The 13,022-nt window shown below is 47.2% G+C and overlaps 2 protein-coding genes across 2 annotated transcripts in view; both read right to left on the minus strand.

Annotated features, from left to right (window-relative positions):
• The window catches only part of h2ac14 (H2A clustered histone 14), a 1,193,713-nt gene that overhangs the window by 412,696 nt on the left and 767,995 nt on the right, over positions 1-13,022 (minus strand).
• The window catches only part of LOC105945443, a 50,498-nt gene continuing 40,445 nt past the window's right edge, over positions 2,970-13,022 (minus strand). The window contains 4 exon segments of the mRNA XM_031893313.1: positions 2,970-4,533; positions 7,602-7,731; positions 7,829-7,966; positions 8,238-8,354. Of these exon segments, the coding sequence (XP_031749173.1) occupies positions 3,125-4,533; positions 7,602-7,731; positions 7,829-7,966; positions 8,238-8,354 (1,794 nt within the window). The 3' untranslated portion in view covers positions 2,970-3,124.

Raw genomic sequence — 13,022 nt, forward strand, 5'->3', positions numbered from 1 at the left:
GTTGGGCTTGGAGCTGCCACAGAAACTGCACTGACTCAGTAGCAAAGTGTCCCTGGGAATCAGCTCATGTGTTGGGAACAACAAGGTAACACTGCTCCTTTAGTGCCACCATTAGTGCAGCCCCGCTCCCTTACTCACCTCTTTCCCACACTGCTCTGCTGCCTGTAGCTGTGAGGGAGGGAACTGAGGAGCTGGGACACTCACTCATTGGCTGGGAGGGGAATGTGGGCGGGACAGAGAGCGGCAGAGAAGAATGATTGGATCAGTGAGCACAAGGGCGGGACACAGAGTTAGGGACAGAGGGAAAACTCACAGACTGCAGAGTTAGGGACAGAGGGAAAACTCACAGACTGCAGAGTTAGGGACAGAGGGAAAACTCACAGACTGCAGAGTTAGGGACAGAGGGAAAACTCACAGACTGCTGTGTAAGTGTAAAAATGACAAACGAGTTTATTCCGTCAGGAAGTTGCTGAAAATCAGTAACTAAGGCAACCAAGCAGCACTAGCAGCTGAGGTGCGGTTGGACACACGCAGGGTTAAAGCCCTGCTACATACTGTGAGGCACACTGTCAGCACACCCAGTCACTGAGCCGGAAACATTTGGGTGCAGCACAGTAAGGGAGCTGTAAAGCTGCAGGGAATTCTGGGATATGTAGTTTTTCTAATCCCCCCATGTAAGTATTATGTGTGGGAAGGTTCCCATCCAGGCCGGGGTATCTCTGTAGTAATAAGTCACATCAACTGGACTTGCTGTGTTTGAGACATTTCCCCAGTCACCTGACTGGTTCCCCCAATCAGAGGCTCAGTAGTGCCTGGGGGTTACAGCTTGTGCCGCTCAGTTAATAATGTAACTCCGGGTGCTGAGAGCCATTGTTACAGATAGGGTTAATGTTTAGCCCAAAGGGAAACCAGCACCGGATATTATTCATAATTGCCTACAGGGTTAGGGGGTTTGGATAGGGGATAGCGACGCTACAAACAGGTTAGTACATGGCTCGCTGGGCATTGTGGGAGATAATGAGCTTACCTGGCCCAGTGGGCAAGGCATACAGTCAGAAACCCAAAGGCCCCCGGCTCGGATCCCAGTAGGGCGTTATGTTTAGCAGAGCTTGGCTGTTAGGTAGTTTGCAGCAGAAAGATGGATTTACACATTTTTGTTTCGTCAGAATAGCCACTTTTTGAAAATATATGGTTTTTTAGGGTCTCCGTACTGTTAGGGGGTCTTAGGGCACATAATACACATATGGGGTGCTTATATTGCAGCAGCCAGAGTGTCAGATTTGAAAATTCATTTGCACTATTTTCATTTGGGCCCCTGTACCCCACATAGTTTGGTAAATCTGTGCATATTGGGCAGCAAACTGTTCAGTAGGCCCAGGGAGTCCCTATTTAGAGTGTTTTATATTGATACATTATGAAATGTGGGGTATATACTGGGGTAAAATGCATCAAAATTACATAAAACTCACAACATTTAGTTAGCTTAATTGTTTGGTGATTTCCATATAAAGATATATTTACCTATTTTACATTTGGCAGAATGTGTATTTTTTGAAAATATTAGGTTTTTTGGAGTCAACTTTCTTATTTGACACATTTACCAGGCATATATCAGACGGTGTATTTTGTGGTAGCAGTAATATGTATATATGTATTGGGGTCTCTAAATGCCAGATACTTTGGTGATCCTATGCATAATAGGTATCAAACTGTTCAGTCGACTCTTGGCTTTTCCTGGTACCTAATGTTATGTGGGAGATATGATGCTGGAAAGTGGAAGCTCTGAGGCAATTTTTTTAAAATACTCATTTATATATATATTTTAATACAAACTGCTAAGTTCAGGAAAGCATTGCTGTTTGGTATTAGAAGTTGGACGACACGGTTACCCATTTTGGATTCGGCAGAATGTGTAGTTTTCAAAAAATATATGGTTTCCTGGGGGTAAACCTAATGTTCCATGATTTCTGGCTTTGGAGCCAATAGTATGCCGTATTCTGCTGTAATACTTGGAAATCTAGTAACTTACTGCTGGGAGTTTGTGATCTATAGAAGTCAGAAATCTCCATAAAACTATACATATCAGGTATCGGCACATTTCGAAAGATATGAGGCTTTCTGAACCAGTTGAGTTTTTGTCCAGATAATATTTTTCTAGTATAAATCCCTATATTATGAAAAAGCAATTTTTCCTTGGGGGGCGGGATTTAGAGCTCTGAATCTTGTTCCAGAAGTGGAAATACACAAAAACTCTGGCAGATTTAGAAATCTCAGTGTTTCTATGTGCACTTCTCCATATATGTATTCTATCAATAAAGATTTTCTTTTAAAGCAACATCAATGTCTCTGATCTAAGGGGCCCATTAAAGCTCCACGACAGTATCACGGGGCCACAATTGTTTATTCTTTTTCTGCTCTATGGCTCCCATGGTACAACATTCTGCTACTGGCTAATAATAAAAAACAAAACAAAATACCATATATTCAATGTTTTATTAACAAGCATGAAAAACATTTTTTTAACTGCACAAATAGATCAGTCTGACACGTCTCATGAAAAAGGGCTTTTCACAAAACTGATTTAATGTAAAGAGACCCTTTATAGGATAATGGTGTAACCCCCTTTCCTTTCATCTCAACAAATGCCCCATTGGAAATGACATTGGGTTAATAATGACAAGATGATGTTATAGGCTTTATATTTACCCAGTAAGAGCCTATGTACCCGGCAAGTCATTCCCAGCTGGGTATATCCCCATTATGTTACCTACTGTGTGAGCATTAGGGAACAGCATTTGCCCAAGTGATACCCTGGGGGGCTCGTACCCCTTGGAATATGTCCCTTTTTTGTTCAAAGAAAGCCAGAAAAGTATATGTTGGTGGGAGGCGGAGATATATTCCAGTGTCTGTGAACTAAGCATGAAATTAGGACTCCTCAGTTCCCAATGCTGAGCCAGTGGTTATGGTGCATTCTGCTTTGGTGCACCACCTGTCTTAGCATTACCCAGTGTCCATCAGGAGTCTTTACCAGGAGTCTTTTAGCCTCATTCGGAAAACAAGTTTACAGTTTTTCTCATGTGTGAAAGAGTATTTTTAGACTACTGTTCAATACAAATCATTTCCCTCATTCAGAAAATGGTTTCTCCCCTGTGTGAGTCTTTCGATGCTTATAAAGGTGAGAGTTCTTTGAAAAACATTTCCCACAATCAGAACAAGAAAATGGTTTCTCCCCAGTGTGGGTTGTATAATGATTTTTAAGGTGTGCATGGGTTGAAAAACATTTCTCACAATCAGGACAAGAAAATGGTTTCTCCCCTGTGTGAGTTCTCTGATGACGATCAAGGTTAGATCGACTTGTAAAACATTTCCCACATTCAGAACAAGAAAATGGTTTCTCTCCTGTGTGAATTCTCTGATGACAAGCAAGGAGATATGGGTTTGAAAAACATTTCCCACATTCAGAACAAGAGAATGGTTTCTCCCCTGTGTGAGTCTTGAGATGACGAGCAAGATAGAAATGGCTTAAAAAACATTTCCCACAATTAGAACAAGAAAATGGTTTGTCCTCTGAGTGGGTCCTTTGATGACGAGCAAGGTCAGATCGATTTGAAAAACATTTCCCACATTCAGAACAAGAAAAAGGTTTCACCCCTGTGTGAGTTATATGATGGCGATTAAGGTCAGATTTGTTTGAAAAACATTTGCCACATTCAAGACATGAAAATGGTTTCTCCCCTGTGTGGGTTCTATAATGAATTTTTAGGAGTGATTGCTTTGAAAAACATCTCCCACATCTCCCACAAGAAAAAGCTTTGTCTCCTGAGTGGATTCTCTGATGAATGTTAAGTTGTGATTTACTTGAAAAACATTTCTCGCATTCAGAACAAGAAAAAGGTTTCTCTCCTGTGTGGGTTATTTCATGGCGTTTAAGGTCGGATCGATTTATAAAACATCTTCCACAATTAGAACAAGAATAGGGTTTATTGTGGGTTCTTTGATGTTTATTTAAGTCTCTCTTATGACTAAAGTGTTTGTGACACACTTTGCAGCTGTATTTCCCACTTAATGTATTTTCTGTTATGTGAGATTTATGTGGAGATTGGTGGGAATTTTCATCATTTTTATTACGCTCCATTTTTAAACTATTCCCCATGATAGGAGTAGGCGTGTCTGTTACCTGTATCTGTTCTGTAAGGGGATTAATGCTGCAATCTGATTGGGTTTCCCCTTCCCCTGAAGATTCTTCCTCTTTAATAACAACTGATATATAATCCTCTGCCGAGCTGTTATTCAGGCTGCACCCCATGATAGGAGTAGGCGTGTCTGTTCCCTGTATCTGTTCTGTAAGGGGATTAATGCTGCAATCTGATTGGTTTCCCCCTTCCCATGAAGCCACCTCCTCTTTAATCCCATTGGCCGGTGGGGGCTGTTCCGCTGGAGAAACATCAGGGTTTGTGAGATTCCCATCATTATTACAACATAAAGTTGCTTCCGTATGTGCTGTAACATCGCTCCCATCTTTATACTCACAGGCTGCTAAAGGGAAGGATAGAGACTGTTATTTATGGGGATCCCAGTGCAGACCTGGCAGTGGGATTAGTAAGGGCTCATGGGAAGGAGTGAGGGGGAGGGGGATACCGTTACCAGCTAAGGAGATCCCTCTGTTACAAGTAGAACAGGCTAATAGTAATCTTAGCGCTAACTCTCCGTTATGTAATACTAACATGAGAGGGAACAGTAGCGCCCCCTGCTGTCTGCTGGCAAATGTACCGAGATTGTCAGGTAAATTAGGAGAACTGTAGTTTAGGCCCAGCTACTGTTGCAAATGGAGGAGGCTATCTACTTAATGGGAGTGAGTTGGGGGGATCCTTAATGGAGAAGGATCTGGGGTTTGTGTAGATAACAAGTTGTCTAATTCCAGGCAGTGTCATTCTGTGGCTACTAAAGCAAATAAAGTGCTGTCTTGTATAAAAAAGGGCATTGACTCAAGGGATGAAACATAATTTTGCCCCTTTATAGGTCCCTGGTAAGGCCTCACCCTGAGTATGGGGGGCAGTTTTGGGCTCCAGTCCTTAAGAAGAATATTAATGAGCTGGAGAGAGTGCAGAGGCTGCAACTAAACTGGTTAAGGGGATGGAAGGGTTAAACTATGAGGTTAGACTGTCAGGGTTGGGGTTGTTTTCTCCGGAAAAGAGGCGCTTGCGAGGGGACATGATTACTCTGTACAAGTACATTAGAGGGGATTATAGGCAGATGGGGGGGTTCTTTTTACCACAAAAACAATCAACGCACCAGAGGCCCCCCCCTATAGATTAGAGGAACGGAGCTTCCATTTGAAGCAGCGTAGGGGGTTCCTCACGGTGAGGGCAGTGAGGGGGTTGGGGAATGCCCTGCCGGGGGATGTTGGGTAGGGGGTTCCTCACGGTGAGGGCAGTGAGGGGGTTGGGGAATGCCCTGCCGGGCGATGTTGGGTAGGGGGTTCCTCACGGTGAGGGCAGTGAGGGGGTTGGGGAATGCCCTGCCGGGGGATGTTGGGTAGGGGGTTCCTTACGGTGAGGGCAGTGAGGGGGTTGGGGAATGCCCTGCCGGGGGATGTTGGGTATGGGGTTCCTCACGGGGAGGGCAGTGAGGGGGTTGGGGAATGCCCTGCCGGGGGATGTTGGGTAGGGGGTTCCTTACGGTGAGGGCAGTGAGGGGGTTGGGGAATGCCCTGCCGGGGGATGTTGGGTATGGGGTTCCTCACGGGGAGGGCAGTGAGGGGGTTGGGGAATGCCCTGCCGGGGGATGTTGGGTAGGGGGTTCCTCACGGTGAGGGCAGTGAGGGGGTTGGGGAATGCCCTGCCGGGGGATGTTGGGTAGGGGGTTCCTCACGGTGAGGGCAGTGAGGGGGTTGGGGAATGCCCTGCCGGGGGATGTTGGGTAGGGGGTTCCTCACGGTGAGGGCAGTGAGGGGGTTGGGGAATGCCCTGCCGGGGGATGTTGGGTAGGGGGTTCCTCACAGTGAGGGCAGTGAGGGGGTTGGGGAATGCCCTGCCGGGGGATGTTGGGTAGGGGGTTCCTTACGGTGAGGGCAGTGAGGGGGTTGGGGAATGCCCTGCCGGGGGATGTTGGGTAGGGGGTTCCTTACGGTGAGGGCAGTGAGGGGGTTGGGGAATGCCCTGCCGGGGGATGTTGGGTAGGGGGTTCCTCACGGTGAGGGCAGTGAGGGGGTTGGGGAATGCCCTGCCGGGGGATGTTGGGTAGGGGGTTCCTCACGGGGAGGGCAGTGAGGGGGTTGGGGAATGCCCTGCCGGGGGATGTTGGGTAGGGGGTTCCTCACGGTGAGGGCAGTGAGGGGGTTGGGGAATGCCCTTCCTAGTGATGGGGTAATGGCAGATTCTGTTAATGCCTTTAAGAGGGGCCTGGATGAGTTCTTGAACAAGCAGAATACCCAAGGCTATTGTGATACTAATACCTACAGTTAGTATTAGTGGGTGTATATATAGTTTATGTATGTGAGTGGATAGGTAGGTAAGTATAGGGTGTGGGTGCTGGGTTTACTTAGAAGGGTTGAACTTGAAGGCTAATGAAGGCTGTCTTTTTTAATAGACCCAATTCTAATAATATAATTACTGATGCATGGGTCACTCAGGTGTAAAGGTACCACAACAGGATGGGATTCATCCCAGGGTATAAACAGCTTAGTGCTGTGATTGCCAAACCTCTTCACTTAATTTTCCAGGATTCATTGAGGTCTGGCATGGTGCTGAGAGACTGGCAAATGGCTAATGTGGTGTTGATTTTCAAAAACAGATCCCGTTCTCAGCCTGAAAACTATGGGCCTGTTAGTCTGACATTAGCAGGAAAGCTTTTGGAAGGGGTAATAAGGGATAGGGTACTTGAATACATTGCAAATCATAATACAATGGTTTGTGCCACATGGTTTTATGGGTAACAGATCTTGCCAGACTTATTTTATTGCCTTCTATGAGGAGGTGAGCAGGAACCTCGATGCTGGAATGGCAGTGGATGGGATCTACTTGGACTTTGCTAAAGCACTACAGTAATTAAAGTGTTTGAAAAATTACTATGAAATATAGAGGAGAAATGTACATTAAAATGCACATAACTTATGTAACTACAGCAACAACTTTTGTACATGTACAGAACTTACAAAACAAGCAATGACAAAGCTAAGCTCTGTGACAGGGGCAGGTGGGGGGGAGGGGCTAAACTTAGGGCAAACTCCACTGACCCCCAATGAATTAATTAATGGAACTATTTATATGACTTACCAGTCAATGTATTCTAGGGCCCCTCTATAAATCCTTCCCCCCAGCAGTTGCACCAAGTTTAACCCTTTGTCCTAGCTAATCCTACCCCCCTGGAGTTGATCATTTATGTAGAGCACACAAGGGACATGACTATGGGTACTACCTGCTTGTGTTCATGGGGCCCAGCTCATTCACTCTTATGGGGCCCCAAAGTTTCTGATGCCGGCCCTGGCAATGGGTTATAAACTGGGTATAAACTGATTCACTGACTGATATTTTCTATCTGCTTCTAAAAACACAAACTATCCTGCATTCTATGCTCTGTATATGATAGAAACCATTACTCACCCAGTGGGCGGAGCTGCTGGGGCTCCTCCTCCTCCATTAACTCTTCCCTGTAAAGGGCCTTGTTTCCTTTTATATACTCCCACTCCTCCAAGGAAAAATAGATGGAAACATCCTCACACCTTATGGCAACCTGGCACACACAATGTTACAGTCATCCCCCAGCCAGAGAAAGGGATTATCATACACTGTTACTAAACAATAAGGGGGGATTGGGGGGCCGCACCCACCTCTCCAGTCAGCAGCTGGATGATGTTGGAGATGAGTTCCAGGATCTTCTTGTCATTTTCCTTCTGTATGACGGAGCCAGGGGCATGCAGGGCCCCCAAACCCACAGTTGGGCTCTTCTTCTTAGGGATGACGTAGCCCTATGTATTGAGAGGGAGAGAGAATGATGAGTGTGTAACGCAGCAGAGAGACCAGGGCCAGAACTAGGGGTAGGCAGAAGAGGCAGCTGCCTAGGGCGCAACGATTGGGGGCTTCCAGACAAGAGCCTCTCCTGCTTACCTCTCTAGTCTGTGCACCATTGCAATTTGTATTGCAACCCCCCCGCACGAAAACTGTGCATACGCGCCAAAATGCATGGGGGGCAATATGACCGGGTTGCCTGGGGCGCCCGGTTGGCTTGGCCCCCCTCACCTCTCCAGTCAGCAGATTGATAATCTCCAGTGTGAGATTCAGGATTCTCTCCTTCCGCTCCTCATTTTTATCCTTCTTCCCCATCACTGGGTCACTCGCTTCCTCCCACATTCCCATTGGCTCCTTGTGGGAGGGAGGGGCCTGGAAGTGAAATTAAGCAGTTAGACATTTCTATAAGAATAACTAGTCTAGCCATGGGCTGAACTACCAATCCCACAATCCCCTGTTAAACTTCCCTCTAATGATGCAATGTCTGCCAATCAACACTTTCCCTTTCCTGCCAAGAATGGGCCCCTCAGTGCTTCCCCTCAGGCTGCAGGGGGGCCTTGGTACCAAATGGGAGAGGAATTCACTTATGGTGGGTGGGTTGGGCTTGGAGCTGCCACAGAAACTGCACTGACTCAGTAGCAAAGTGTCCCTGGGAATCAGCTCATGTGTTGGGAACAACAAGGTAACACTGCTCCTTTAGTGCCACCATTAGTGCAGCCCCGCTCCCTTACTCACCTCTTTCCCACACTGCTCTGCTGCCTGTAGCTGTGAGGGAGGGAACTGAGGAGCTGGGACACTCACTCATTGGCTGGGAGGGGAATGTGGGCGGGGCAGAGAGCAGCGGAGAAGAATGATTGGGTGAGTGAGCACAAGGGCGGGAGAATGAGTTAGGGACAGAGGGAAAACTCACAGATTGTTTTGTAAGTGTTAAAACAACTAATCCTTTCAAGTTTTTCAACTCCTTTGTTTTTCATACAGTGAGCAGAGCAGGGTTGCCAGGTTGGCAGTTTTCCCACCAAATTGGGCTACTAATTTAAAGCCCCAGTGGGTTTCCAAAGTACAAACCCGCCAAGGTACAGTTTTGGGCTATTTTTTGGTAATTTTGCAAACTAGTTTTGCAAAGTTTTTTCCCCCCTAGTGTGCATGTTGCACTGCATGCTGGGTAATGTAGTTTGTATCTAGCAATTAGCCTACAGTTAGGATTAATATAAAACTACAATACCCAGCATGCAATTGGACAGTACAGACAGAGGCTCCCATTTCTATTATATTCAGGCTCAGCCTGTCTGTTCTACCCCCTGCCCCCTGCTCTATAGGGTATGTGATTGTACTGTTACTTTCTACTGGGATGTGGGGCAGTTCTACCCCCTGCTCCCTGCTCTATAGGGTATGTGATTGTACTGTTACTTTCTACTGGGATGTGGGGCAGTTCTACCCCCTGCTCCCTGCTCTATAGGGTATGTGATTGTACTGTTACTTTCTACTGGGATGTGGGGCAGTTCTACCCCCTGCTCTATAGGGTATGTGATTGTACTGTTACTTTCTACTGGGATGTGGGGCAGTTCTACCCCCTGCTCCCTGCTCTATAGGGAATGTGATTGTACTGTTACTTTCTACTGGGATGTGGGGCAGTTCTACCCCCTGCTCTATAGGGTATGTGATTGTACTGTTACTTTCTACTGGGATGTGGGGCAGTTCTACCCCCTGCTCTATAGGGTATGTGATTGTACTGTTACTTTCTACTGGGATGTGGGGCAGTTCTACCCCCTGCTCTATAGGGTATGTGATTGTACTGTTACTTTCTACTGGGATGTGGGGCAGTTCTACCCCCTGCTCTATAGGGTATGTGATTGTACTGTTACTTTCTACTGGGATGTGGGGCAGTTCTACCCCCTGCTCCCTGCTCTATAGGGTATGTGATTGTACTGTTACTTTCTACTGGGATGTGGGGCAGTTCTACCCCCTGCTCCCTGCTCTATAGGGTATGTGATTGTACTGTTACTTTCTACTGGGATGTGGGGCAGTTCTACCCCCTGCTCCCTGCTCTATAGGGTATGTGATTGTACTGTTACTTTCTACTGGGATGTGGGGCAGTTCTACCCCCTGCTCCCTGCTCTATAGGGTATGTGATTGTACTGTTACTTTCTACTGGGATGTGGGGCAGTTCTACCCCCTGCTCCCTGCTCTATAGGGAATGTGATTGTACTGTTACTTTCTACTGGGATGTGGGGCAGTTCTACCCCCTGCTCTATAGGGTATGTGATTGTACTGTTACTTTCTACTGGGATGTGGGGCAGTTCTACCCCCTGCTCTATAGGGTATGTGATTGTACTGTTACTTTCTACTGGGATGTGGGGCAGTTCTACCCCCTGCCCCCTGCTCTATAGGGTATGTGATTGTACTGTTACTTTCTACTGGGATGTGGGGCAGTTCTACCCCCTGCTCCCTGCTCTATAGGGTATGTGATTGTACTGTTACTTTCTACTGGGATGTGGGGCAGTTCTACCCCCTGCTCCCTGCTCTATAGGGTATGTGATTGTACTGTTACTTTCTACTGGGATGTGGGGCAGTTCTACCCCCTGCTCCCTGCTCTATAGGGTATGTGATTGTACTGTTACTTTCTACTGGGATGTGGGGCAGTTCTACCCCCTGCTCCCTGCTCTATAGGGTATGTGATTGTACTGTTACTTTCTACTGGGATGTGGGGCAGTTCTACCCCCTGCTCCCTGCTCTATAGGGAATGTGATTGTACTGTTACTTTCTACTGGGATGTGGGGCAGTTCTACCCCCTGCTCTATAGGGTATGTGATTGTACTGTTACTTTCTACTGGGATGTGGGGCAGTTCTACCCCCTGCTCTATAGGGTATGTGATTGTACTGTTACTTTCTACTGGGATGTGGGGCAGTTCTACCCCCTGCCCCCTGCTCTATAGGGTATGTGATTGTACTGTTACTTTCTACTGGGATGTGGGGCAGTTCTACCCCCTGCTCCCTGCTCTATAGGGTATGTGATTGTACTGTTACTTTCTACTGGGATGTGGGGCAGTTCTACCCCCTGCTCCCTGCTCTATAGGGTATGTGATTGTACTGTTACTTTCTACTGGGATGTGGGGCAGTTCTACCCCCTGCTCCCTGCTCTATAGGGTATGTGATTGTACTGTTACTTTCTACTGGGATGTGGGGCAGTTCTACCCCCTGCTCCCTGCTCTATAGGGTATGTGATTGTACTGTTACTTTCTACTGGGATGTGGGGCAGTTCTACCCCCTGCTCTATAGGGTATGTGATTGTACTGTTACTTTCTACTGGGATGTGGGGCAGTTTTACCCCCTGCCCCCTGCTCTATAGGGTATGTGATTGTACTGTTACTTTCTACTGGGATGTGGGGCAGTTCTACCCCCTGCTCCCTGCTCTATAGGGTATGTGATTGTACTGTTACTTTCTACTGGGATGTGGGGCAGTTCTACCCCCTGCTCCCTGCTCTATAGGGTATGTGATTGTACCGTTACTTTCTACTGGGATGTGGGGCAGTTCTACCCCCTGCTCTATAGGGTATGTGATTGTACTGTTACTTTCTACTGGGATGTGGGGCAGTTCTACCCCCTGCCCCCTGCTCTATAGGGTATGTGATTGTACTGTTACTTTCTACTGGGATGTGGGGCAGTTCTACCCCCTGCTCTATAGGGTATGTGATTGTACTGTTACTTTCTACTGGGATGTGGGGCAGTTCTACCCCCTGCTCTATAGGGTATGTGATTGTACTGTTACTTTCTACTGGGATGTGGGGCAGTTCTACCCCCTGCTCCCTGCTCTATAGGGTATGTGATTGTACTGTTACTTTCTACTGGGATGTGGGGCAGTTCTACCCCCTGCTCTATAGGGTATGTGATTGTACTGTTACTTTCTACTGGGATGTGGGGCAGTTCTACCCCCTGCTCTATAGGGTATGTGATTGTACTGTTACTTTCTACTGGGATGTGGGGCAGTTCTACCCCCTGCTCCCTGCTCTATAGGGTATGTGATTGTACTGTTACTTTCTACTGGGATGTGGGGCAGTTCTACCCCCTGCTCCCTGCTCTATAGGGTATGTGATTGTACTGTTACTTTCTACTGGGATGTGGGGCAGTTCTACCCCCTGCTCTATAGGGTATGTGATTGTACTGTTACTTTCTACTGGGATGTGGGGCAGTTCTACCCCCTGCTCTATAGGGTATGTGATTGTACTGTTACTTTCTACTGGGATGTGGGGCAGTTCTACCCCCTGCCCCCTGCTCTATAGGGTATGTGATTGTACTGTTACTTTCTACTGGGATGTGGGGCAGTTCTACCCCCTGCTCTATAGGGTATGTGATTGTACTGTTACTTTCTACTGGGATGTGGGGCAGTTCTACCCCCTGCTCTATAGGGTATGTGATTGTACTGTTACTTTCTACTGGGATGTGGGGCAGTTCTACCCCCTGCTCCCTGCTCTATAGGGTATGTGATTGTACTGTTACTTTCTACTGGGATGTGGGGCAGTTCTACCCCCTGCTCTATAGGGTATGTGATTGTACTGTTACTTTCTACTGGGATGTGGGGCAGTTCTACCCCCTGCTCTATAGGGTATGTGATTGTACTGTTACTTTCTACTGGGATGTGGGGCAGTTCTACCCCCTGCTCCCTGCTCTATAGGGTATGTGATTGTACTGTTACTTTCTACTGGGATGTGGGGCAGTTCTACCCCCTGCTCTATAGGGTATGTGATTGTACTGTTACTTTCTACTGGGATGTGGGGCAGTTCTACCCCCTGCTCCCTGCTCTATAGGGTATGTGATTGTACTGTTACTTTCTACTGGGATGTGGGGCAGTTCTACCCCCTGCTCCCTGCTCTATAGGGTATGTGATTGTACTGTTACTTTCTACTGGGATGTGGGGCAGTTCTACCCCCTGCTCTATAGGGTATGTGATTGTACTGTTACTTTCTACTGGGATGTGGGGCAGTTTTACCCCCTGCCCCCTGCTCTATAGGGTATGTGATT

Source organism: Xenopus tropicalis, chromosome 9, assembly GCF_000004195.4.
Source record: "Xenopus tropicalis strain Nigerian chromosome 9, UCB_Xtro_10.0, whole genome shotgun sequence".
NCBI lineage: Eukaryota > Metazoa > Chordata > Amphibia > Anura > Pipidae > Xenopus > Xenopus tropicalis.